Source organism: Ochotona curzoniae, unplaced genomic scaffold (genome assembly GCF_017591425.1).
Source record: "Ochotona curzoniae isolate NIBS_2020 unplaced genomic scaffold, NIBS_Ocur_1.0 patch68, whole genome shotgun sequence".
Classification (NCBI taxonomy): Eukaryota; Metazoa; Chordata; class Mammalia; order Lagomorpha; family Ochotonidae; genus Ochotona; species Ochotona curzoniae.
In genome coordinates, this window is record NW_024467048.1 from 210,759 (window position 1) to 235,073 (window position 24,315).

Sequence of the window (24,315 nt, forward strand, 5' to 3'; positions counted from 1 at the left end):
ACAAAAGTCATAAAACAGACTCCAGGACAAACTGGGATTTGACAGATGTGAGATGTAATATGACCACCTTTATCCATAAAGCAACAAGTGAAAAAGGTAGGAGGTTATTAAAAAACAAAACAACACACACACACACACACACACACACACACACACACACACACAGTGTTTCTCTGGGAACAATTAGAAACCTGGATTTTAAAAATGCATCATCTAATATGTAAAATCACAAAATACTTAGAAACGAATTCAACAAAATATGAGGAAGACCTGTGCACATGAAACTTCAAAAACATTCCTGCAAGATAATTAGGCTGGCCTAAGTAGAAACACCATGTTCACACATCAGGCACAGTCAACACTGTTTAAATGTCAATTCTCCTGAAACTGATCGACAACAGAAAGTAACTCCAGTCTAAATCCTGGATGCTTATTCTTAGAAACTGACAAGCCACTTCAGAAATGTATATAAAAGTGCACAGGAACTAGAATAGCCATGAAACTTTAAAAAAAGGAATAACCTGGCTTTGAGACAGTAATCTAACTAGTAACAAACTGTCATAAGGCTGAGTGGGACAGGAAAGAAAGCACCAACAAGCTCATACTTTTTGTTCACACTTTTCTGCTCACACAGAAAAGCAGTTCAAGAAAGAGAAGTCTATTCATCAAATGGTGTTGAATTACTGAGATATACTTGTGGTGGGTAGGGTGACACTCTACCCTTGCCATACTCTACATACTAAAACTAACTTAAAATGGATTATAGTTTTAAGCATATGAATCAGAACTATAAAATTATTGGCGTAAAATCAGGATCCAATGTCATCAGAACAACAGCCAGGAGCCCTGAGTGGTCCGCAGAAACAGAACAGTAAACTCCCTTCGGGACTAGGGAGAGGAGCTTTCTCTGGTCCTTACTTAGTTCCAACTTTGGATCCCCACCCTCTCCTGCAATGACCATCAGGGTCGCTCCAGAGCACCCCCACCCACCCAAAAACAAAACAGAAAAAAAATTAGAATAGACAGACAGGGAAAAACAAGGAAAGCTTAGAACCAGACAGGAAATGCTCAGCAGGGGCTCACATATACCTCACTACGTAGGACACAAAGATCAGTTACTCTTGACTGGGATATTGAAGATTTTTCTGCACACCCCTCAAATTGTTCTGCACCTCAACTGTTGACATATGCCTTGTTAAAGTTATAAGCCAGTTTGGACTATCCTAAAATCCGCCAAGTTCAGTAAAAATTATGCTTCAATACTATAAACTGCTAAATACAAAAATGAAAATAGACACAAGACAGCTGAATAGTACCCTATAGCCATTTTAAGGTGTAGAGCAGCCAACTGTGCATAAACAAAAATTGAAATGTCAATTAGGTAGTCACAGGACATGGTTAAGAACTTGCATTTTTTAACATATCGGTCACTCAATACCATGTCAATTAACTCCATAATGTTGTAAACTGTTGTTGATGTTATGTTATGGCTTTTAATTGGTTGGGACGATATTCTGCCAGCTCTGCTTTTAGACCAGAGATGGTCTCCCCAAGAAACTGTTGAATTGATCTGGACAATGAGATGCTAGACTCTATGCATGCTTGCATATGAAAGAAGCATGCTTGGATTTGAACTGTAATACTGCAAAAAGGTGGAGTAATCCACCATGGGGGGAAGGTACGGGGAGGGGTTGGGGGAACCTCAGAGCCTATGAAATGATGTCATAAAATGAAATGTAATAAAAAGAATTATTAGGGTAAAATCATTGTGATCTGAGGATAGAGAAAGGTGTAATAGATAACCTATAGGATCATTAGAAATCAAAATAAACTTAATAAATATTTCTGCTATTTTGGCAGTATCACATGTTGTTTTACTAATATAGCACAGCTGATCACATACCCCTCAATGATTTCAGAAAACATCTTCTTTTAAAACTCTTTTCCTTAAAAGTTGTCTACAAAGAATAAAAACATTTCATTCTATCTAAGTGTAAAAGTCCACAGAAAATGGAATTAAAAGTTTATTGCACTGCAAAAAAGTTTGAAATTCAGGCATATAGGAGGGTTTTTTTCTAAAAGTTCATAAAAACCATGGAGAGAAGAATTTAAATATTTTTGCACAAACATAAACTTACTGTTTGATTGTGCTTTCTTGAATTTCTTCAAAGTCTTCCTATAGTTCATTTTAAAAAAGGCTTATTTATGTATTTGAAAAACTTCTTTGATATATGGTCACAGGAATACACACACACACACATACAGAGCAGGATGGGAAGGGATGGAGGGATCTCCTCAACCTGTTGGTTTACTCCCAACCACAACAGGGCTGGGCTAGTCAGATGCCAGGAGCTCCACCCAAGCTTCCTGCATGGGTGACATATTCCACTGCTTTCTCGGGTTCATAAACACGGGGTGGGGGGCTGGACTGGAAGTGGAACAACCAGGATTCAAACGCGCTGTCTGATATGGGATGCTGGTGTCACAGGCAACAGGTGACTTAATCTGTTACAGCACAATACCGGCCCCCTCTGCGTTTTACTTCCAATACTAGTTCAACATATTTGGTTTTTTCCTACCTTATTTGAAAGATTCATCATGAATATGATGGTCATGGGACTGGCATACTCTCTTTACAGAGAGGGTTTAATAAATCATTCAGCTGACAGTGAAGAACTCACAATCACATGGTGATCAAGGTCACTTACGGTCCCCTTTTTTTCAGAAACTTTGGCAAACCATTACAACACTTTCTTTCAGAAAACATTCAGAATCAGGTACTGGTAGATATTAGTTAAACAGCTCATTCTTTTAGTAATGTCTGTTTAACTTCAACTCTTGAAAGACTAAGTTACAAAGTGAATGAGAGAAAAGCACAGAGATGGCTCTTCAATCCTCCTTTATTCCCCAACACCAGCAAAAGCCAGTAGCCAGGAACTCCATCCATGTCTCCCCTGTGAGTCATAGGACCCTAACACTTGGGTTATCATTTCCTGCCTCTGAGTGCATTAAAAGGAAGCTGGATGCAAAGTGCAGCATCTGACATTGAAGCTGGTGCTCTAAGATGGGATGCTGGTCACAAGCAGCAAGCAACTAAGTTTTAATATCAAGTCAAATATCTGCGGGATATGATTCAAAACTCCATTTGACTTTTTTGGGGGGCGTGGTAAAAACTGAGCTAAGAAAACCCTTTCACAGCAAAGATTATGCATTAAACATGCAAGTTCCAAACACCTTTAAGTATTGCCTGGTAGAAGTTCATAGTATACCTTAACTTTTCACTTTAATTTGCTTAATAAATATTTTCTGAAATATAGGCCCAGTCTTAATTTAGTCCATGCTATGAAATTCCCCACCCCCTACAAAGTATCTCCCAATTTACCAAAGACTCTTGCAATCGAGTCTCTTTCAAACAATGCAACCAAATCATTTCACCCATTCCAAGCAATTAGACAGGAGGGTAGGTGGAAATGTACTATTCTGTTTGCATTGCCAGACAGGAAAGCAAGCAGGGTAGTGGTGTTCATTTTTAGCAAAACAAAGCCTAAAAGCAGGAGACTAGGCCCTCAGCATCTCACTCTGGTGATGGGACTGAATAGCACTTCTATTACAGAACTCATGTCAGGCACAAAATAGATCTGTCTATAAGGAACTCATTATTTCTCTCCCTGTTGAGCTTCTCCAACCCCATCCTATCCTCTTTTCTTCTACCCAATACAATCCCTAGGGGCAGATCAGCATCTTCGGTCCGCTACAATAAAAGCAATATGACAAAGGAAACCTCTGTAAGAGGAAAAGATGTAAACTCCCTTCAAGATTCAGACTGAATGTTCTAGGACTCCAGAGATATTAAATCCCAAACTGTCGACATGCACGGCTGGCATCTGCTACTCTGATTGCTTCTCCAGTGCTGTAGGATCAAAGAAACCAAGACCTGGAATGAGTGCTAATGAAAGGAAAACTTGCTTTCAGCAAACAGATTGAAAGACACTCATCATCTTTGCCATGTCAACTAACTTAGCTCCTTTCCACAGGTTTGGAGACTTCAAAGACAGTCTTTCAAAAACCTCAAGATCACCAAAAAGACACAAATGCTTTTTTTGGCAAAACTTAAAAATGATTGTTTCATAGCCAATTCTTGCCTGGCATGCTGCTGGAATTCAGTACAAACCATTTAGAATCTTTTCTCAACTCAAAGTATCACAGGAAATGTTTGGTCTGGGAAAATTTAAACCTGCAAACTGTTACCTCACTCTTTGTTTTCCATCACCTTCACAATTAAATGTTAGTTGAATGAATAAATTAATGATACGCCTAAAAGTTTTAATACTGAATACATTGTAAGCCAAATTAAGTATCAAACTTTCAAAACCAGTCCACAAGCTACAGTGTAACAATGCTCTTTGAGGAAACATCCTTCTTTGAGTCCTCAGCCTGTTTCTCATTCTCTTCTCTCTGCCTACCCAACAGAGTAACAGTGTAGGTGGTACACACCATTTCTAGGCTGGGATCAGAATGTGCACCTGAATATTCCACCTCTCTCTGATGGGAAACACACAATTCCCAAGGTGAAACTGAGGCTGTAAGATTAAAATAAGACTTATTTGCAATCCTGACTATGCAGAATCCAACCCTCAATAGCCAATGGTAGCTAACTGGATTTCTATGTGAATGATAACTACATTGTGTGAGTCAATACTCATTTGGTATCCATAGCAGGTTGAATGGTGGCGCCCAAAATAGATAAGGCCATGTTCTAACCCCTGAGGAAAATTAGTATGATCATAACTGGAAAGGGATCTTTACAAATATAACACAATTAAACTTCTCCAGATTATCCAAACAGGCCCTAAATCCATGAAGTGTCCTCATCAAGAACAAGACAGACACATGAGGCAGAAGCAGAGGTGGTGATGTGAGAATGGTAGTCTATGTAAAGGATCCTCCCAGAGGGTCTTTGAAAAAAAAAAAAAAAACAGAGACAACAAATACCTGGATTTTGTACTTCTGATCTCTAAAGACATCAGAGAAAATTAATTTTTGGTGATTTGTTATGGCAACCAGAAGATATTAGCACTTTAATTTTGTTATTTTGGAACACACAAAATAACAAAATAATCTGAAACACCTTTAACTTTTTCTTTTCTTTGTTTTTTTAAAAGATTTATTTAAGTATTTGAAAAAGAGAGAGAGATAGAGATTGATTCCATCTGCTGGGTCACTCTCCAAATGGCCATAATGGTCAAAGTTGTGTCAGACGGAAGCCAAGAGCTACCTCCTCTTCTCCCATGTGAGTGCATACTTGGGCCATCTTGTGCTATTTCCCAGGCACATCAGCAGGGAACAGGATAAAAAGTGAAGCATCGAGGATTTAATGTCCATATGGGATGCTGGCACTACAAAATGGGTAAAAGTTTTCTCAATTATGTTCCTTAGAAATAACATTTATATTTTTATTCAGTATTTCTTTAGATGGTAATGATACCAATATTTTTACTTTGAAATTTTATCCTGGGAAAAGACAAATAAATATTTTATTCTTAGGAATCAGACATTTCAATTTAAAAGAAAAGCTATGAATACAAAATAAAATCAAAGAGTAAGTATATAAATAAAACAAGTTGATTTGAAAACATTGGTAGGATTACTAATTTCTAGACATATATTTCCAAAGTCTCAACATCCAAAACAGTAGAATTTTCCCAGCAGCTATGATAAACAGAAATTCTAACCTTTTCATCTCTAATATCATGTCCACATGTGATTTGGGGAGTGAACTAATAGATGAAGAATCTAACTCTGACCTCCAACATAAGGAATAGAGCTCTTTGAAGAAATGGCCTATCCTATGTGTGAGGCAATGAAGGCACAAGTGATGTCTACGAGATCATTTTTTAACCAAAAGCAAATTCTGAAGGATTAGATGTGGTCATGTTAAAAGAGACACAAGAGCCTCCATGAAGGTATTCCCACAAATCAAAGAAATGATACTGAGTCTCAAAACTAGTCTGTTGATTAAAATCCAATGATTCTAGAAGATCCAGGAATTCACAGTGATACTAAGAAGAGAAACAGAAAACTCACTACGCATCTTTTAAGGTACAATTAAACTAAAACATTACTTTGAAAGATAGCAGCTCACAGAAAGAATGTGCAAATGATCATAGACCCAATCAAAAGTTCCAGTTGCTAGCTTAATGTGGAATGGAACAGAAATGGTATCAGTTTGTTTCAACTTCTAATGAGCTTATTCAGAGAAAGATTTTAAAAGCTTCAGGTACAAACTACAAATACAAATGGTTCCCAACTAACATCACACTAACTCCACTTCATCACAAGAGGAAATACAATGACACGATGTGAGATTAGGTGGTCTCCTGAGTCCCTGCTGGTCTGACGTAATGGTGGGACAACCAGGCACTGCTGATCACCTATGCTACTCCTGATAAAGATGCCCAACCTATCATGCTTTTAAATTTAATGAGCATCCAGGTAAGAGAAAATTCAGGAGCTAAGACAATTTAAGTGCAAAAAACAAAAACCTTTCTAGGAGAGGGTTTACCTAGCATTTTACCTGCATGAAATAATGAACAAAACATTCTTCTTCATCAAGAGACTTAAAGAACCCAACAACCAGATACCATGCATGACTGATTCTGCCACAGAATCTCCTTGGTATCAGTCCAGTGGAAAGAATACCTTAAGCAAAACTGGAAAATATGAATCAGGCAATAAAAGATATCAAGAAATTATGATTTGGAATTGGCTTTGAGATATAATAATAGGTAAGAAGGTTACTTGCTATGGGTGCATCCCATATGGGTAACAGTTCATGTCTCAACTACACCATTTCCAGTCAAGTTCTCCACTAATGGCCTGGGAAAAGCAATGGAAGATGCCCCAGCGTTTGGGACTCTGTTGCTTAAGCGAAGAGAGATCTGCTTGAATCTCTTAGCTCCTGGCTTTGGCATGACCCAGAGCTGGCTGTTGAGGTGATTTGGGGAGTGAACTAATAGATGAAGAATCTAACTCTGACCTCCAACATAAATAAATCTTTTTATAAATTATGACACATTTGGACAGTGATGATCTTAGAGCAAATTAATTTTTTCAGATATGTATTACAGTTCAGAACAAGGAAATAAGTAAGAAAACTCTAAAAGTTGAAAGACGGACAACAGAATTAAGCATGCCAATAAAACCTAGTCATGATAAACATAAACAGCATTTAAACATACCACAGAATTATGAAAATATGGTAAAAATGTAAATAATTTGGCATCAAGTAACTTTATAACAAAAATACAATTAAGAAATAGAGGAGAGGGGAAGAAGGAGATGGTTCTTAGCTAGCCTAACATCTGGGGGTAAAAAGCCAGAATGCAGTGTGTGGCTCACTGTACCGTCGAAGCCTGCAAGCTGTGAGAGGGTTTGAGTCTGGACTGCCAAAGGAAGAGGAAGGAGAGGCTACTACTGCTGGCATCATGACTCTTCTTCAGCTTCTTTTTCTCTCTACTTGTTCTCTGTGTGCTTGCTCCAATGACTCCAATGCTGATGTGTATGTAATAGCTCTCCCGACACACACATGCCACTTCACATTTATTATCTCTGGTTGTTCAACAACAAGCCTCATTACCTAGAATCTAATGGTCTACGGGAAATGATTTATCAGTGTCCACTAATAGTTGCTTACTTGGCAGAGAAGTGTTCAAACAGACTTAAAAAAACACTAAATTTTAAAAAATTAGTCTTATTTGCTCTTTAATTTTCTAGGAAATTAAATTCAAGTGGAAAATTGGCTTAATTACTGAAGCAAATTATCCAAAAAGTATCCTGCTTTTTTAAAGGGACAAATACAAAGAAACAAGGGTCTAAAACATCATGTTCTTCATAGTTGATACAAAATAAAAAGTTATGAGTCACTTGTGTTGAAAACAAGAGTAATCGAGTATCTCAGTGCAATGAAGTATCTTAGAATAATGGAGTATCTGAGAGTAATGGAATATCTTAGTGCCACTAGTCAGATTTAGTTCTGATGGAGTGCCAGGGACTTCCCCTTCACTGGATCAGGCCCAATGCCAAGCTTGGAAGGCTAAAATATGACTTCCCTGAAGTACTTAATACATGAAGCTGGAGCTAAGTGGGTATAATTTTCAGGCTCCTCTGTATTCTCATTTTCTCCTTTAAAAAAAAAAATTTTTCTCCCTCATCACTATGTACAGCGAAGACAAGACTGCCATCTTTCAGTCCTCTCACCACCCCCCACTCCACTTCCATCTCCAAGGCTGCAAAGAAATGCCCAGTCATTTGGTGGCAGGGTCGAGCCATGCCCAGTCAATCACAGAAAACAACAAATAAAACCATCAACACTCATAAATTCATAAAAATATTTTATTCATTCATATATTCATTCATTCAAGAGGCACAAAGAGACAGGGTTAGCAAACTTTCTATCCACTGATTTCTCACTACAAATACCAGAAGAACCTCAGTTAGACTATGGCCAGAGAAATGACTTGGTGATAGTAATGCAACTGAAGAAACAGAAACAGAAACCATCTCGATTACTTCCCAGGTCTGACTGGCAGGAAGCTGGAGTCAGGAGCTACACCCACCAATCAAACAGAAGTACCCCAGTATGGAATATAGGAGTCTTTTTTTTTTAAGATTTATTTATTTACTTATTGAAAAGTCAGATATACAGAGAGGAGGAGAGACAGAGAGGAAGATCTTCCGTCCGATGATTCACTCCCCAAATGAGCACAACTGCCGATGCTATGCCGATCCAAAGCCAGGATCCAGGAACTTCCTCCAGGTATCCCACACAGGTGCAGGGTCCCAAATCTTTGGGCCATCCTCGACTGTTTTCCCAGGCCACAAGCAGGGAGCTGGATGGGAAGTGGAGCTGCCGCAATTAGAACCAGCACGGCATGTTCAAGTTGAGGACTTTAGCCGGTAGGCCACACAGCTGGGCCCGGAATATAAGAGTCTTAACCACTAGACTAAGTTCCTATCCCCTAGAAGGAAGCTTTTTCTTTTATTGTTTTTCCTTTCCTTTCTTCCTTTCTTCCTTTTTTCTTTTCCCTCTTCCCTCCTCTTTTTAATTACCTGTTTTCATTTCATTGGAAAGTAGACAAAGAAAAAATATCTTTCACCTGCTGATTCATTATCCAAATTCACACAACAATCAAGGTGTGGCCAGGCTAAAGCCAAGAGCCAAGACTTTCACGTAAGTCCTTTGGGCGGCAGAAGCCAGAGTACTTAAGTTAACACCTACACATACACAAAAGTGCTGCATGGGAAGTGAAATAGCAGGGTCTCAAACCAGGCACTACAACTTAAGATATAGGCATTCAAAGCCGCAAGCTTACTTTCAGTGGCCCATAGCTGCCATCCAGAAGGAAGCTTTCTAACAAAGCTTAGCAGGGTGTTTCTGTTTGGTTTTCGGAGAGCCTCAAACATTCACATTAGGGCATGCCAAATGCCCTATACTTTGACTATCCACATAATTTGATCAATCCACAGAGAGTTATGAAGCAACCTCCCACTGATTGATTTTCCCACATTTCCCGAGAAACCACAGCGTAGAACACTGCTGATGGTAGGTTATCTACTTCATTTTTAACTCCAGTGAACTGTTTTTAGGTCACTGGCATAACAGAAAAACTGCAAGTACTCATGACTGGAGTTCAGAGATGGGGGTTCTCATTTGTAACCTGTTTGGCCTTGGTACTGGCTTACTTGTTCACATGCTGGGACCCCCACTTTAATCATCTAGAAAATAAAAGGCTGGAAAAGGTAAAGGCTAAAAAGACTTTCACCTCATTTCTTGGGCCTTAATTTGGGTACTCTTAGAATGTGCTAACTTTTCTAATTTAAAAAATAATGAAAACAGAATAGCTTGGTTGAGATGGTCTTTGACAATTCTTCCAGATGTAACCATCTGGAATTCTGTTTATCCACTATCTCTGGAGTTCCCTGAACATAGCAGAGACTCACAGAACCCACTGTGCTAGAGTCTACCCTTGAGGGAAAACAATGAAGGCCCCACAGCTAAAATGTACAGTGCAAGCTCTGCACCTAAGGTCACGGCAAGGGGCTTTCTCTCTCTGCTCAGGGATAAAAACCATTGAAGGAGCTTCCATTGCAAGGCAGCTTCAAGGATTTTGTTGGTACTATCTCATGGTATGAAATTCGCCTTGGTACTCTGACAGCTTAAATTCTATCAGGCCCCGAGCAGTAGCCTAGTGGTTAAAGTCCTTGCCTTGTAGGCACCAGGATTCCATATGGGTGCTGGTTCATTTTCTGGTTGCTCCACTTCCCATTCAGCTCCCTGCTTGTGGCCTAGGAAAACAGCAGAGCATGGCCCAAAGCCTTGGAGCTCTGTGCCTATGTGAGAGGCCTGTAAGAAGCTCCAGGCATTGAACTGGCTCAGCTCCAGCCATTGGAGCCACTTCGACAGTGAACTAGTGGATGCAAGATCTTTATCTCAGTCTGTGCTTCTCAGCATATCTGTAGATCTGACTTTCCAATAAAACTTTTAAAAAATTGTATCATCAGGGACAGCACAATGGCATAGTAAGCTAAGCCTTTATCTGTGACACCAGCATCCAACAGAGTTGCTAGCTTGTGTCCCGGCTGCTCCACTTCTGATCCAGTTCCCTCCTTATGGTCGGGGAAATCAGTGAAATATGATTCAAATCTTTAGGCCTCTGCACCCATCTGGGAGACTCAGAGGAAACTCCTGGCTCCTGGCTTTAGTATGGCTCAGCTCCAGCCACTGAGGCCATCTGAATAGTAAACCAGCAGAGGATCTTCGTCTTTTCTCTGTAACTTTGCCTTTCAAATAAAAATAAATCTTTAAAAAAAACATATCTTAGGATCCCGGCGTACTTATTATAGCATATAAATAGGTACACTGGGATGTATATCCAACTTCAGGGGGAAGTTTCTGTCCCTTGCCTTCCACAGCCCCACTCACACCAGAGCTACACAGTACTCCATTCCTTTAGCCTTCAAGATATACATTGAGGCTACCTTTACACAATGATCTAGAAAAAGAGTTAAGAGGTATCTCTGGAATATTGTTAGTCTAGGAAGTTTTTGGGATTAAAATCTTAAGTAACTTGAAATTTAGTTTATAGAATCCATACTCACCAGTGTTAGTCAATTTAAGAGTTCTCTGGGGCTGATGCTGTGGTGTAGTGGCTCAACCATCTAACTGCAATGCCAGCATATCTTACTATTTCAAGTTCCAACTGGTCCACTTCAAATACAGCTCCCTGATAAGTCAGCTGGGAAAGTTGTGAAAGATGGCCCTGGTGCTTGGGTCTCAATTACTCACATGGGGAGACCCAGAGGAAATCTGAGCACCTAACTTCTGCCTGGCTCAGCCCTGGCCATTGCAGCCATTTGGGGAGTGAACCACTAAATATACGTTCATTCGTTCTCTCTCTTCCTCCTTCTCCTCTGTCACTCTTGCAAATACAATAAAAATGTTTAAAAGTTTTCAATATTAATGTACTTAATACCATTGACAGAACGGCTTGCCATTACCTAGTTTCTAGAAATAGCTACAGAACTACACTACCATTTCGCTAAGCTTGTGCAGCCATACTTTCGAGCTGGTCATGAACTTATTTTTTAAAATGCTCATAGACTCACAGACTCATTCCTATTCCTTTACTCTTTAAACACTGAAATTTGGTTTTACTATAACAGAAGAAGGGGAGAAAGAGAAATACCCAGCAAATCTGAGCTTAGTCTCACAGGATATGTCCTCCAACTTCTGCCTGCTCTGCCAGTAAGGCTACCTTTCAGACACAGGTACATCAGCCAGCCATTACTTCTTTCACTTGATGCACTTTTAGTAAGCACTGATGTTTCAAACACTATGTAAGTTGTCTAAGGTTCACAAACAAATGGCACCAGGCCATACCATAAAGGGTTCACTCTTGAGGGTAGTACACCTAACCAAATACTAGCATAAACAGAGGGCCAGACTAAAGCATCCAAGTCCAAGAATGAAAAAGTTGGTGTCCATAATACCTGATAAACATTATCCAACTCAAGTGAGTATGCAACGTCAAACCATGAAGCATTTTTTAAAGTGTTCCACATATACTTCCTCAAAGAAAAGCACAACAGATTATAGGCAATGATTTGCACAGTGGCTCCAGCATGGACGGAGTTCAAGTTTAGTAACCAATTCAAGTATGATCTTTGTGAACCTGTAATGCTGCTACATTGGTTTATGTTTATTTTACTGAGAAAGATGACTTAGGCAGATTTACAACTAGAGATTTTCCAGACTGCTTAAACAAAATCCGTGTGAAGAAAAAATTTGGGCAGGAAATATTAGCTGAGATGTAAATGAGGTTGGGAAATAAAACACTTGTCATTAAGATATTGTATCTTTGGTTAGGGCAGACCACAGAATTGGTTCTGAATATTTAGTAGCTGGGGGAAACAGGGCAAATGTGGTCAGATCCATGATTCTCAATGTCTAGATGGTAATTCTTCATGGAACTAAAACCTGAAATATCTTCTTCATAAGTTTTCCAGCACTGATATGCACAAACAGTACTTGCTTTTACAAATCAATCTCTTTGGAGGCAGTCCTTTTACATAATGATTAAAATGCCTCTTGGAACATGTACATCCCATACTTGAGTACCAGGATTGAAGTCCCAGCTCCACTTCCAGTATCAGATATGTGCCAGCAGGTACCCTTGAAGGCAGCATCGGGTTGACTCAAATTCCTGGAACCCCACTAGTGATCTAGGAGACTTAGAACTGAATCCCTGGCCCATCCTTGATTGTTGTGGCCTTTTGGGCAATAAATCAGCAGACGGAATATCTCTTTTTCTATATTTTCCAAATAAAATCAATATTTAAGTGGACACAAAGATATGTGTAAAAAATTTTTAATACTGCCTATCACTTTGTGTACATTGCTGTTGACATGTATCTTTGATACCAGATAATACACCTACAATATTTGCTCAAGAAGAAGCAATCTTAGTATTTGTAACCAAAACACTTCTGTTATAACAAGTGTCAAGGATCTGGGGTGACTTATATATTAGCTTTCAGTAACAATATCCCACAAAAACTTCACAAATAAGGTATCACTGAAAATCTATACCTGAAGTTGCTGTTATTATTTACTTATCTGGACAGCACTATATAGCAAGTATTCAAACTACAAAGTATGCTTGAGTAAAAGATACTGACAGTGCAATAATTTTTCCTGAATCTTTTAAGGATAAGTTGGAAATAAAAACAACAGTGGTGGCAAAATTCCCACCTGGGCCCTTTAGCACCAAATGCAGTACTTAGTACATACCAGGTCTTTATATTTCACTTAATCACATTGCTTCTGATCTACAAATAATTTAGAAATGTTGACATTATCTACTTTTCAGATAAGGGAAGGTAAAGATTACTACATAGAAAGTATCTTTATTTAAATATTATGATGACCTTCAAACATACACAAGTTGGAGGTATATTACAAAATATTCTAACATTTCTGGGACTAGTGTGTGGGAAACTGGGTTGGGCTGCTGCCCATAATGCCAGCGTCTGTTGTGAGTGCCAACTCAAGTCTCAACTGCTCCACTTCCTGTCCAGCTCCTCACTAATGCGCCAGAGAAAGTAGCAATGGGTGGTTCACCAAGCAGACCAGGATCGAGTTTGGACTCTTGGCTTTGTTCAAACACAGGTTATTGCAGCCATTTGGGGAGTACACTACTGGACTGAAAATCTCTCCTTATCTCTGTCACTCTGCCTTTCAAATAAATCTTTTTTTGTTTGTGTGTTTTTAAAACAGGATTTAACAATTACAGACATTTTTCCAGATTTGCTTTATTTCCTTCAATGAAATATTTTTATGTGAACCCCATCTGTAGCATTTCACTCCTATATTAGTAATCTTAAGAAACAAAAGCAAATTCTTAAACACAAAGTAAAAATAAAGTCAATGGAAATCAACGGTTTCTTGGAATAGCTGTCACTAATCAAATATTCCCAATTTCCTGAAAAAGTTCTTTTACAATAATTTTGTTCAAATTGAGATCCAAAGAAAATCCACAAAAACATTATTTCTCAAAGTTTTCCTTCCATCATTCTTTCCTATCTCTGATTGCTGAAGAATCTCATTTGTAATTTTATACACAATTTACACATCTTAATTTTACTGTACTAAGGTTATGCAACTATCACCACTATGTAATTCCAGAACATTCTCTTCAGGCCAGAAGGAAATCCCACACATATCAGCAGCTGTTTCTCATGACCACTCCCAGTGCCTGGCTATATTAAGCTACTTTCTTTCTTGCTGGATTTTCCTATCCTGGATGACACATGTAAACAGAACCAGAAACAGGTTATTTTGATGTCTGATCAGATTAGATAAACAGATCTTTGTTAGATACCAAAGATACCTATGACATGGACCTTGCATTGAACAGTCAAAATAAACATTCATTCAATAAACAAAAATATGTTGTCATTCTCATTCTGAATAGCACCTCAGGCATGCTTCCAGCTCATGGTTTATCTTTCCCTCACAAACACATATACAACAAATATTCTTCACGCGTGCCACTAGCTACTCATGTATGACAAGAGATTCAATTTTTTTTTTTTTGTTGGCCACAGTTTTGAAAATAACTGGTGGTTAACCAAAATGCTAGCACATTATGTTGGTCACATACATACATTAGGCTCAGTGCCTGACCTATTATCTCCTACTTTCTCTTCGATAGGCATACCAGAACACAAATTTAAAAAATAAAAACAAAGCCTTGACTATTTCTTGTCAATGCCTCGCTTAAAGCAGACAATGGGTGTTGGCTCAGACTTCAGATCCTCACCCTTCCCCAGGATCAGAATGCACAGGTCACCCAAGCATTTAACACACACACCTTCTGGAAAATGACTCTGAGTTTGTGCTTCCCTTCATATCAAAGAGAGAAACTACTAAGTATGACTACTTCATAGGTTAACTACAAAGCTGTTAAGCTCATCTGCTTACTCAACACTAGCCCAAGGGCAACAATCATAACTATTCTCTAACTCTCATTACCCAGTCACTGTGACATTTCAGAACTGAAACAGTCACTTCAGTGTGGAACTTCTAGCCCATATAAAAGCGCCTACAGGAAAGGAGTTCCTACAGAGAAACAGCCACATTCTCCATATCGTGGCACAGTGACCTCTAACGGCACTAACAACTTCAACATTAAGGATGCACTGTGGTATTGCAGCGTAAAGTTACCATCTGCAATGCCAGATACTAGACAGGCAAAAGTTTGTGTCTCAGTTGCTGCACTTCGAGTTCAGTTCCCTGCTAATGGCCTGGGAAAAACAGAAGATGGCTGAAGTGTTTGGGCCCCTGCAACCAACTTGGGAGACATGGATGGAGTTCCAGGCTCCTGGCTTCAGTCCAGATCAATGCAAGACATTGTAATCATTTGGGGAGTGAACCACTAGATGTAAAATCTGTTTCCCTATTTCTCTGTAACTCTTTCAAATAAATAAATAACTACTTAAAAAAATTAATACAAGTCCACAAAGAGGGGAGCTGCTAACGAATCCTGCTCACGTACGGACGAAAGGAAAGTTTAGCCATGCAGAGGGCTTAGAAATGATTACCTGGGGCCAGGTACCAATTGCCCTTTGCTTATGAGCTCTCTTCTCTCTCCTAATCTGTTATACTGTGGATTTTCACAGCCTTGGACCTCTGCCATCTGCGTGACTGTCTCTTTTTTTTTTTACACTAATTATCCTTCCTACTTTTTTATTGCTGTCACTATAAAGTCATTTTACTTAAAACAAAAGCTTTATATATTTAAAAATGAAGTCTCAAGGAAGGAGTTAAACATAAGCATATTTTCTTTTCCCTAACAGTCATGTAGCCAGTTAGCTCCTCTTCAGTTTTGATCCACTATTAGGGTTCACACACACAGCACAAAAACTAGGGAGATTTAGCGCCACCCTACTACTGCTACAGTTCAGGAACTAAAGGAAAGAAACATGCGGAGTGCTTTAGAGGCTTGTGAGAAGGCAACAGGAACCCTGAACACACGCAGAGAGGAACCTCCCACCCCAGCTCTCCACACAGTTTGTCCCCAGAACAGCAACCCAAGGAAGCTGTGCTAGAAGGATTACAAACTCTTCTACCATCTTTACAGTGGCAGAAAGTTGGCAAGGGAGTAACCATGAAGTTCGCGACACAAACTAAACAGACTTACTAATCTGGACAGAGATCCTCCTGAGGATACCATACCTGGCCTGCACCTAGTACTGCACCCAAGCGCTGAAGGTCATATTAGGCACAATGAAACACACACCACTGCAAAGAATGAGGCTGTGACGTATACCTGAGGACTAGTGGACTTACTGAGACACATGTGTGCAATCCTATTTGCTTTTTAAAAGCAAAAACAGGAACAGAAAACCTGGGAGATGGCTCAGGGCTGAAACTGAGACCTATCTGGTGCCTTGGATGCAGTGCTAGACAACATCAAGTCCTGCTGCCCAAACTCCTAGCCTGCCTCGCTTAGCTGAAGGTTTCCTGAAGTTGCTTCTGTGATTGCAAATCATTCACTTATTAAAATTAGCTCACTGCATAGTTCTGACCCTACAGGGCCCCTGAACATGACTCAGGAGGTCATTTATCTCTCTTATGAAAATTATCTTTGACATTCAGGCTTGTCTTGAGAGATGCCTTTTTGTGAAACCACAGGCCTCACACTAAAGTTAACTGCCACTTTTGAGTAGCTCCTAGACTGCTCTAGGCCACTTCACCATCATCAAAATTCCCTCCAGAACACAGCACTGCTGACCAAGAGAAGAAATACTTTGATCATTATGAAACAACCAAGGATCTGGATGTGGGCTGAACACACACCTTTCAAACAGAATAAAGGCATATGAACCTTGACCACTAACCCCTCTGCAAGTCCAGGAGTTAAGCAACAGTTACGTGACTCCTTGTCGTGCACTCTGCAAAATATCTACCTACTTCCACCTCCAGGGTTGCTTTTTTAAGCTACACATGTGGTGAATAGACCTAGTTTGGGCAGTCCTAGGAAAATTCCTCCAAACACTTTTGGTAGAAGTCTACAGCATTCTTATCAATGGATCTTGAGAGGGGAGAACTGAATGACAGAGACAAAGCAAAGGAGATATCCCTCTAAATTTGTTATGAGTTAATGCTAAATTAAACACCTGGGCAAGAGTTCACACCTGAAATGATGCTATCAGCCTAAGTGACATTCCTTTACAAAACAATTCATCTTCTTGTGCACATATACATCAATGTACATGTCTAAGAAAGCCAGTTATATTAGGACCTGCACTACTCCAGCAGGCTAAGCTGATATAAAAGACAGTAAGCAAAACAGATCATTTGAATTTAGTTTGGCCATTTAAGCAGATTCACAGGAAAGCTGACTGTAATACATTCGAAAAAAAATTTTAATAATGCAAGAGTAAAACAAATATTTTCTAGCTCTCCTGATGATAGGGAACAGAAAGAGAATCACAAAAACAAAATCTATGCATTCCCTAGAAAAAAAGGCCCATGGCATTTATAAGAAATCTGGTTCTCTTCTTTACTTTTTTGATAAAAAAATTGCCATATCTCAGACCTGGTTGGACAGAAAGGAACCCACCGGCATGTACGTGGGCTGCTTAGTGGAGCTGGTTGGGTTGAACTAGGCTTCAATGCCCATGGACATGTATGAGAGCTGAATTTGATATGTGACAGACTGGACTAGTCTGCTGTACATACTGGCATGCATGGGGAGCAGGGCAGTGGGTGGACCTGGGAGGGTAACTGAGGGTCACTCTGACTAGGCTGCAGCTCCCACTGGTTTGTGTGAGGGCCAAGTGTGTGCTGGGCAGAATAGAATCAGGCTGGACTGCAACACGCATCAGTTCCAGGGGAAGACAGGGCTGGAAACAGAAGCGACCCAGCAATTGCAACCACCAGCTGACTGGGGCGATGGACTGTGCTGGGTCCTGTACTTGCAAGTACACACAAGAATCTGGTCTGGGATCACCTCAGACAAAGTTTCTTTGGGGATCTCCCCAATCGAACTGCCAGACTCAGAACCCTAACCATGAAGAGAAGTGCAGGTTCCATGATCTGTCATGGAGTACAAGTGTCAGAGTCAAACCTCCTCAGAGGCTCAGACAGAGCAGTGGAAAGCATATCCAGGTACACATGGAGGATATGGCAGTCCACTGGAAGCAACAGAGGACACCTGGTACCATAACAGAGGATGGAGGACAGAACAAGTTGATCAACTACCCCTGCCAATCAATGGCAGCGAAAAAATCTGGGCAAATGGAGACTCTAAGGTGGACTATGTCAGACAGCGGATTCTGCAGCAATTTCATCGTGCTTGGAATGGCAAGACTGGCAGCAATTCATAACTGTTGAACCGTCAAAACCACCTGAGCAAGACCCTCAAAGCATGCCCCACCCTGGGGACCTGGGATGGGTGGGAGGCTGGATGGGGCTTCTCCCTTTATCTCCTCCTTTGCCCCAGATACAGAAAAAAAGAGAATGTGGAAATAATAGTCTTACCCACTTTTCTGTAACCCTTGACCCTTTGTGCCCTAATTAACCATGTAAAGATTGTCAAAAATAAAGGAAAAGAATTGCCATTTCTTACCTGATCACAAATCAATTCCCATTTTTTCTCATTGTCATATTGCCGCAGTAACCTGGCTTTGTCAGGAGGTAGGTTCATAGCATTCTATTAAAAAAAAAGAGAGAGAGAGCAAGATCAGTCACATTCCACAATAGGCAGCCAATGACTAACAACAGGCAGATTAACAGAACAGGATTGCAGCTCTTTTATTATCTACTTTCCCTTAGTAGGCAGTATCCTGTACCAAATCACCCTGCAAAAATAATTCAAAGCGAACTGATTTAATGAGAGGAGGTAAATGAAGGTTGTTTGTTGAGACAGATGAGGTCATAAATTTCGAGCAATCAGGCCTACATTTTCATAGAGAGGATGATGCCGTTTCCCTTCATTTAACAGTGGGCTCATCTTCTACCACTCTCAGGGTCTGAACAAGTTGATCACAGAGGATTTCCTCAGCATTGCAGTGCAGGTTAAGCTGCAGACTGAGACACAAACTCAATCTGAGAGCCTAGGATCATTTCCTCCTCTGCTTCTGATCTGACTTCCCGCTAATGTGCACTCTGGGACGCAGGCAGGCAGCACTGAAAGATCTGGTTAGAATTCTTGACTCTTGGCTTCAGCTTGGGCCAGATTACTCATTCCAGAAAACTTGGGTAGTGAACCAGTAGACAGAAGATTTTTCTCTCTCTCCCTGTCACTCTGTTTTTCATATAAACAAAATTTTAAAAATAACAAATGGATTGGCCCTATTTCTCTGAAAATATTTTAGCACTACCAGGCACACAAGCAACAACTCTCAAGAAAAACTCAGCAGCCAAAACGACTGACATATAATATCAATTTTCCTAGCTTTGATAAACAACCACAAGTAAAATAATGCACTTAAAAATAAACATGACAATGATATAATTTTCCCTCTACGAGCTGGTATCATTCCTTCAAGATATATGCTAGCGTGCGCAACCATTTCTCTTAGCTTATTCTTAGCTGGTTTATGAAGCTGAGTTTGCACTGGGAAAATGAGCACAAGCTTATCACAAAATGTCTAGACAAAAGCACTCAAGAACCACCTATTAGCACACCTTCTGCAGGGTTAGTCATGGGTCTGCCTAAGTATTTCATGTGTTAATGAGTGCAACAAATCAAGAGCAAACATACACATTTTTTAAGATCCTTAGCTTTGTTTCGAAGACGAGATCTTCGGTGATAGAATATGACAGGGTAAGAAGAGTTCCAGAAAGAAGATCTGTTGCCTTGACCTCTGCCAAGTTTCTATGTTCTAAACAACTGAGCTAAGTAGTCAACTCATGTATTACAACTACTAATGGTTCTTTCTGTTCCCTAGCATCAGCATTCCAAACTGTACCTAACCCTATTCAATAAGGCAGTTCCTTGTCTGGGTCAGTATTGAGATATGGCAATATATACATTGAAGGCTCAAGTCCCAAATCTTAAAGATTTGGCTTAAAGAGAAATGATTCCCCTTAGCATGGTTGCTATTTCATGCTACAGAAAGAAACAAATTTAATAGAAAAAGAAAGGGCTAGGTGGGTGGGATATTCTGGCTTAATGCATAAATCAAGTTTAATGATTTGGATAAATTTAATCCACTCACTTTTCCCTTCAACTCAATGCAGCATTCAGACTGGCATGACTGGCATATATACTATCAATTTTAATTTATCCCAGGTTTTGGAATGTCTTAAAGATATTTAATGTTTAAATTAATCCCAAAAATGACATCATTGCTTGAAGAGTTTTAGACTTGTGTTTTTAATGTTAACGCCAAGGTTTCTTAGATATAGAAGCATCTAAAATAGAAAAATGTTTTAATACGGCCTATCTCCACATAATAGCCCCTTGATCCAAAATAGCAAATGTCTACTTCTATGTAGTACATATCACACTTTAATGACAATAAGCAACAATTGGGATAAGGCACAATTCCATGTGAATCAATGCAGGTTACTATTCAGTAAAAAGTTTATCACTGTTTATAATCTAGAGATTAATTTTTTCCTCTTAAACTGGTTTTGAACTTACCTGAACCCCTCTAGGGATATGACTATTCATTAAGCAAAACAAGATTACAAGATAAATATAAGCCTTTTTTTATTTTTTTACTTCAGATATAAAAGAAATAAGAAAGCCTGGAACTCCTGCAACATGCAAACATACCATTAGGTATTTTGCATGTGTGATTTCACTTGATCTTCCATATAGTTAAGTATGTGGGATAATAATACACAATATAGTACGCAAACATGTGGGAGGACCTAGTTAGCTTATTCAAGGTTGCAAAGCTTTAAAAGAATAAGAACAAGATGTAAAATAATCTGTTACATGTTCAAGGGCAAACTTTGAGTGTACAAAAACCAAGTCCGATTTTTCTTTGCTTTGTTTTGCAGCAAAAACAAATGACAAATAATTTATGATCTTCTGTAAGTGCTCTACTACACACTCCCAGGAGCACACTCAGCAAGCATGGCTTCAAGCATTAGATGCTAGCTATATAGATGTTTGTGAAGCATATAACATCCTCCTGAAAAGAAACTTGAAGCACAATAAATGAATGATGAATGAATAAATAAATAAATAAATAAGGAAACATAATAAAGGAATGCATTGGGGAGAATTTCACTCAAGATTCCAGATCAGATCTATAGGCCATCTAGGTGAAGCTGGAGAAAGGTTGTCTTCTCAAGAAAAAGAAGTATTTTTTTCCCCCAAAAGGAGAAGAAATCAGCTACATGAGGAGTATATCAAAGCATATAAGGCTGAAGAAAATAAGAGAAGATTCTAAGGCAATTAGACAGTGCTGGGCTCATTAAAGAAAGCCAGCAGAGCTGGAAAGAAAATAGAAAGAGGAAAGAAGCAATGAAGTTGGAAAAATGAATCAAAACCCATAGTTTGGGGCCCGGCACGGTGGCGCAAGTGGTTAAAGGTCCTCGCCTTGCACGCCCGGGATCCCATATGGGCGCCGGTTCTAATCCCGGCAGCCCCGCTTCCCTTCCAGCTCCCTGCCTGTGGCCTGGGAAAGCAGTCGAGGACGGCCCAAAGCTTTGGGAACCTGCACCCGCGTGGGAGACCCGGAAGAGGCTCCTGGCTTTGGATCGGCATAGTATCGACCCGTTGCGCTCACTTGGGGAGTGAATCATTGGACGGAAGATCTTCCTCTCTGTCTCTCCTCTCTGTATATCCGCCTTTCCAATGAAAAAATAATAAAAATAAAATCTAAAAAAAAAAAAAACAAACCAGGGCCCGGCGCGGTGGCGCAAGTGGTTAAAGGTCCTCGCCTTGCACGCCCGGGATCCCATATGGGCGCCGGTTCTAATCCCAGCAGCCCCGCTTCCCTTCCAGCTCCCTGCCTGTGGCCTGGGAAAGCAGTCGAGGACGGCCCAAAGCTTTGGGACCCTGCACCCGTGTGGGAGACCCAGAAGAGGCTCCTGGCTTCGGATTGGCATAGTATCGACCCGTTGTGCTCACTTGGGGAGTGAATCATCCGATGGAAGATCTTCCTCTCTCTCTCTCCTCTCTATATATCCGCCTTTCCAATGAAAAAATAATAAAAATAAATCTTTAAAAAAAAAAAAAAAAACCATAGTTTGCCCAGATGCTCAGTTAAGTGTCAATGTCTTTTTGATTTGCCTAAAGTGCAACTGGAAAACCACTGAGAAGGTTTCAGCAGGGCAACAGCACAAACAAATTGCTTTTACAAAGAGCACCACATGTGCTCCATGGAACACTGATCAGAAATAGTGGAAGCAGAAGCAGGGAGGCCAACTATGAGACCATGACAAGAGCACATGTAAGCAATGGTGACTTAGATGGAGCCAACTGCACACTGAATAGAGAAAAAATGAACAGGACAGTCAAACTAATCCATTAGATTCAAGGACTGAAAACCAATGTGATTGAGAGCATCTTGTTTCTACCTCAAGTCACAAGATGAATGATAGGGCCTTAATAAAAAGCAATAGAAATAATAGCAACACAAAATGGAGAAGGTGGCAAGGAGTGAGGTTTGTAAACGTTCATGATGGGTTCTGAGATGGTTCTGAGACATCCAGGGAAAATAGTCAAATGAACAATTAGAAGCATGACTGAGAAAGGACAAGAAGACCTTTTTCAAAGTCTTTCAGGGCCTGATAATTATTCACAGGCATAAGAAGCTGCTCAACACAAATATTCCACAACTAAAACCACTCTTAGTCATTATTTACTCAAGCCACTCCACTAGTGCTGTCCATGATTCAAGCCCCCAAGGTGCTCAGACATACCTTGTATGGGTTAATAATTCTGCAACACCATGAGGATGAAGTTGTATTTAAAATCAGCCACTTCATAGTGACTTCACTAACATTCAGGCATGTTGTGATTAGCTGGTAATAACTTCTGCAGAATGAACTCACTCCTCCTGTGCTTTGCAGGGCAGGACTGCAGAGTACAAGCTAAATGTTTGCGCAGGTCATTCTTTCAAAGCCTAACATACTTCCTCAAAAAAAAAAAAAAATACCAGCTCTATCCTTAGGTTCTACTGTTGTATGTACAAAAATGAACTACTCTCTAAATTGCTTGGAAATGTCAATCAATTTCCAAGTTTTCTTAGAAAACTTGACTCAATAACAACTCATTTTCACCTGCATTCAGTGTTGCCAGTGATATGGGACTTTCCTTAGGTCCTTTCACCCTCCGATTCATTCAACATGTAAAGGCTTTTGACCCAATGCCAGAATATCAGCCAAAACGCACACGAGCAAATTTAATCAAGTTGTGGCATGCAAGTAAGTTCATGTCAAAGATATCCAGAAGACAGCCGAGTTAAAGTTTAGTGCATATTAATTGTTTGCTGGATCATACAAGTTCTTAGCCAAACACATTAGATCATCCAGGAGTATTCTTTAAGGAATGCTTCTTTCCCTTCACTCACAACTTGGCAAATTTTACCGTAAGTTGCTTCGGTATTATTTATTGTTAACACCGTTCCCTCAACTACTCGGACATACTGTCTCACCCATGTCAGCACCTGGCATGCTGTAGCCTAATAACCTACTTGTCAACCAAGAGTCCCTAATGAGCTAAATCTTCAAGGACAGTATTTCCCCCATCACTTCTCTTAACCCTTCATTGCTAATTTTGGTTTCTGACACAACCTGGCAAAGAAGAGGCATTTAACAGATTACTGGATGAATGAAAAACAAAGTAATTTGGCCAAATCTGCAGTCTGAAAAATCCTCACTGATTCAGGTTTATACCTTAGTTAATAAAGTCTATACACTAAAGCAACCATTAGAATGGGAGAAAATCCTTTCATACTACACAGAAGACAAGGGGCTAACTTCCAGAACATATAAATTACTCCCAAACAACCAAAACAATAAAACAAACCCGTCTGGAAATGTGCACAGGAAATGGACAGACACTACACAAAAGAACAAATCCAAATGGCTAACAGGCATATGAAAAAATTTTCAAGTTTCCTGGTATTAAGGTAAATTCAAATAAAAACAGCACTGAGGTACCACCTAATACCAGTAAGAATGGCTCACATACAGAAAACTACCAACAACACTTGCTGGCAAGGATGTGGGGAAAAGGGAACCCTACTCCACTGCTGGTAGGATTGCAGCCTCTATGGAAATCA

The 24,315-nt window shown here is 39.8% G+C and overlaps 1 protein-coding gene across 4 annotated transcripts in view; it reads right to left on the reverse strand.

The window, feature by feature from the left end:
* Positions 1-24,315, reverse strand: part of LOC121168159 (formin-like protein 2) — a 305,377-nt gene that overhangs the window by 115,667 nt on the left and 165,395 nt on the right. For all 4 annotated transcript variants that reach the window (XM_040997987.1, XM_040997990.1, XM_040997986.1 and 1 more), the window contains exon 2: positions 18,693-18,776. In XM_040997987.1, the coding sequence (XP_040853921.1) occupies positions 18,693-18,776 (84 nt within the window). The remainder of the gene's footprint in view (positions 1-18,692; positions 18,777-24,315) is intronic.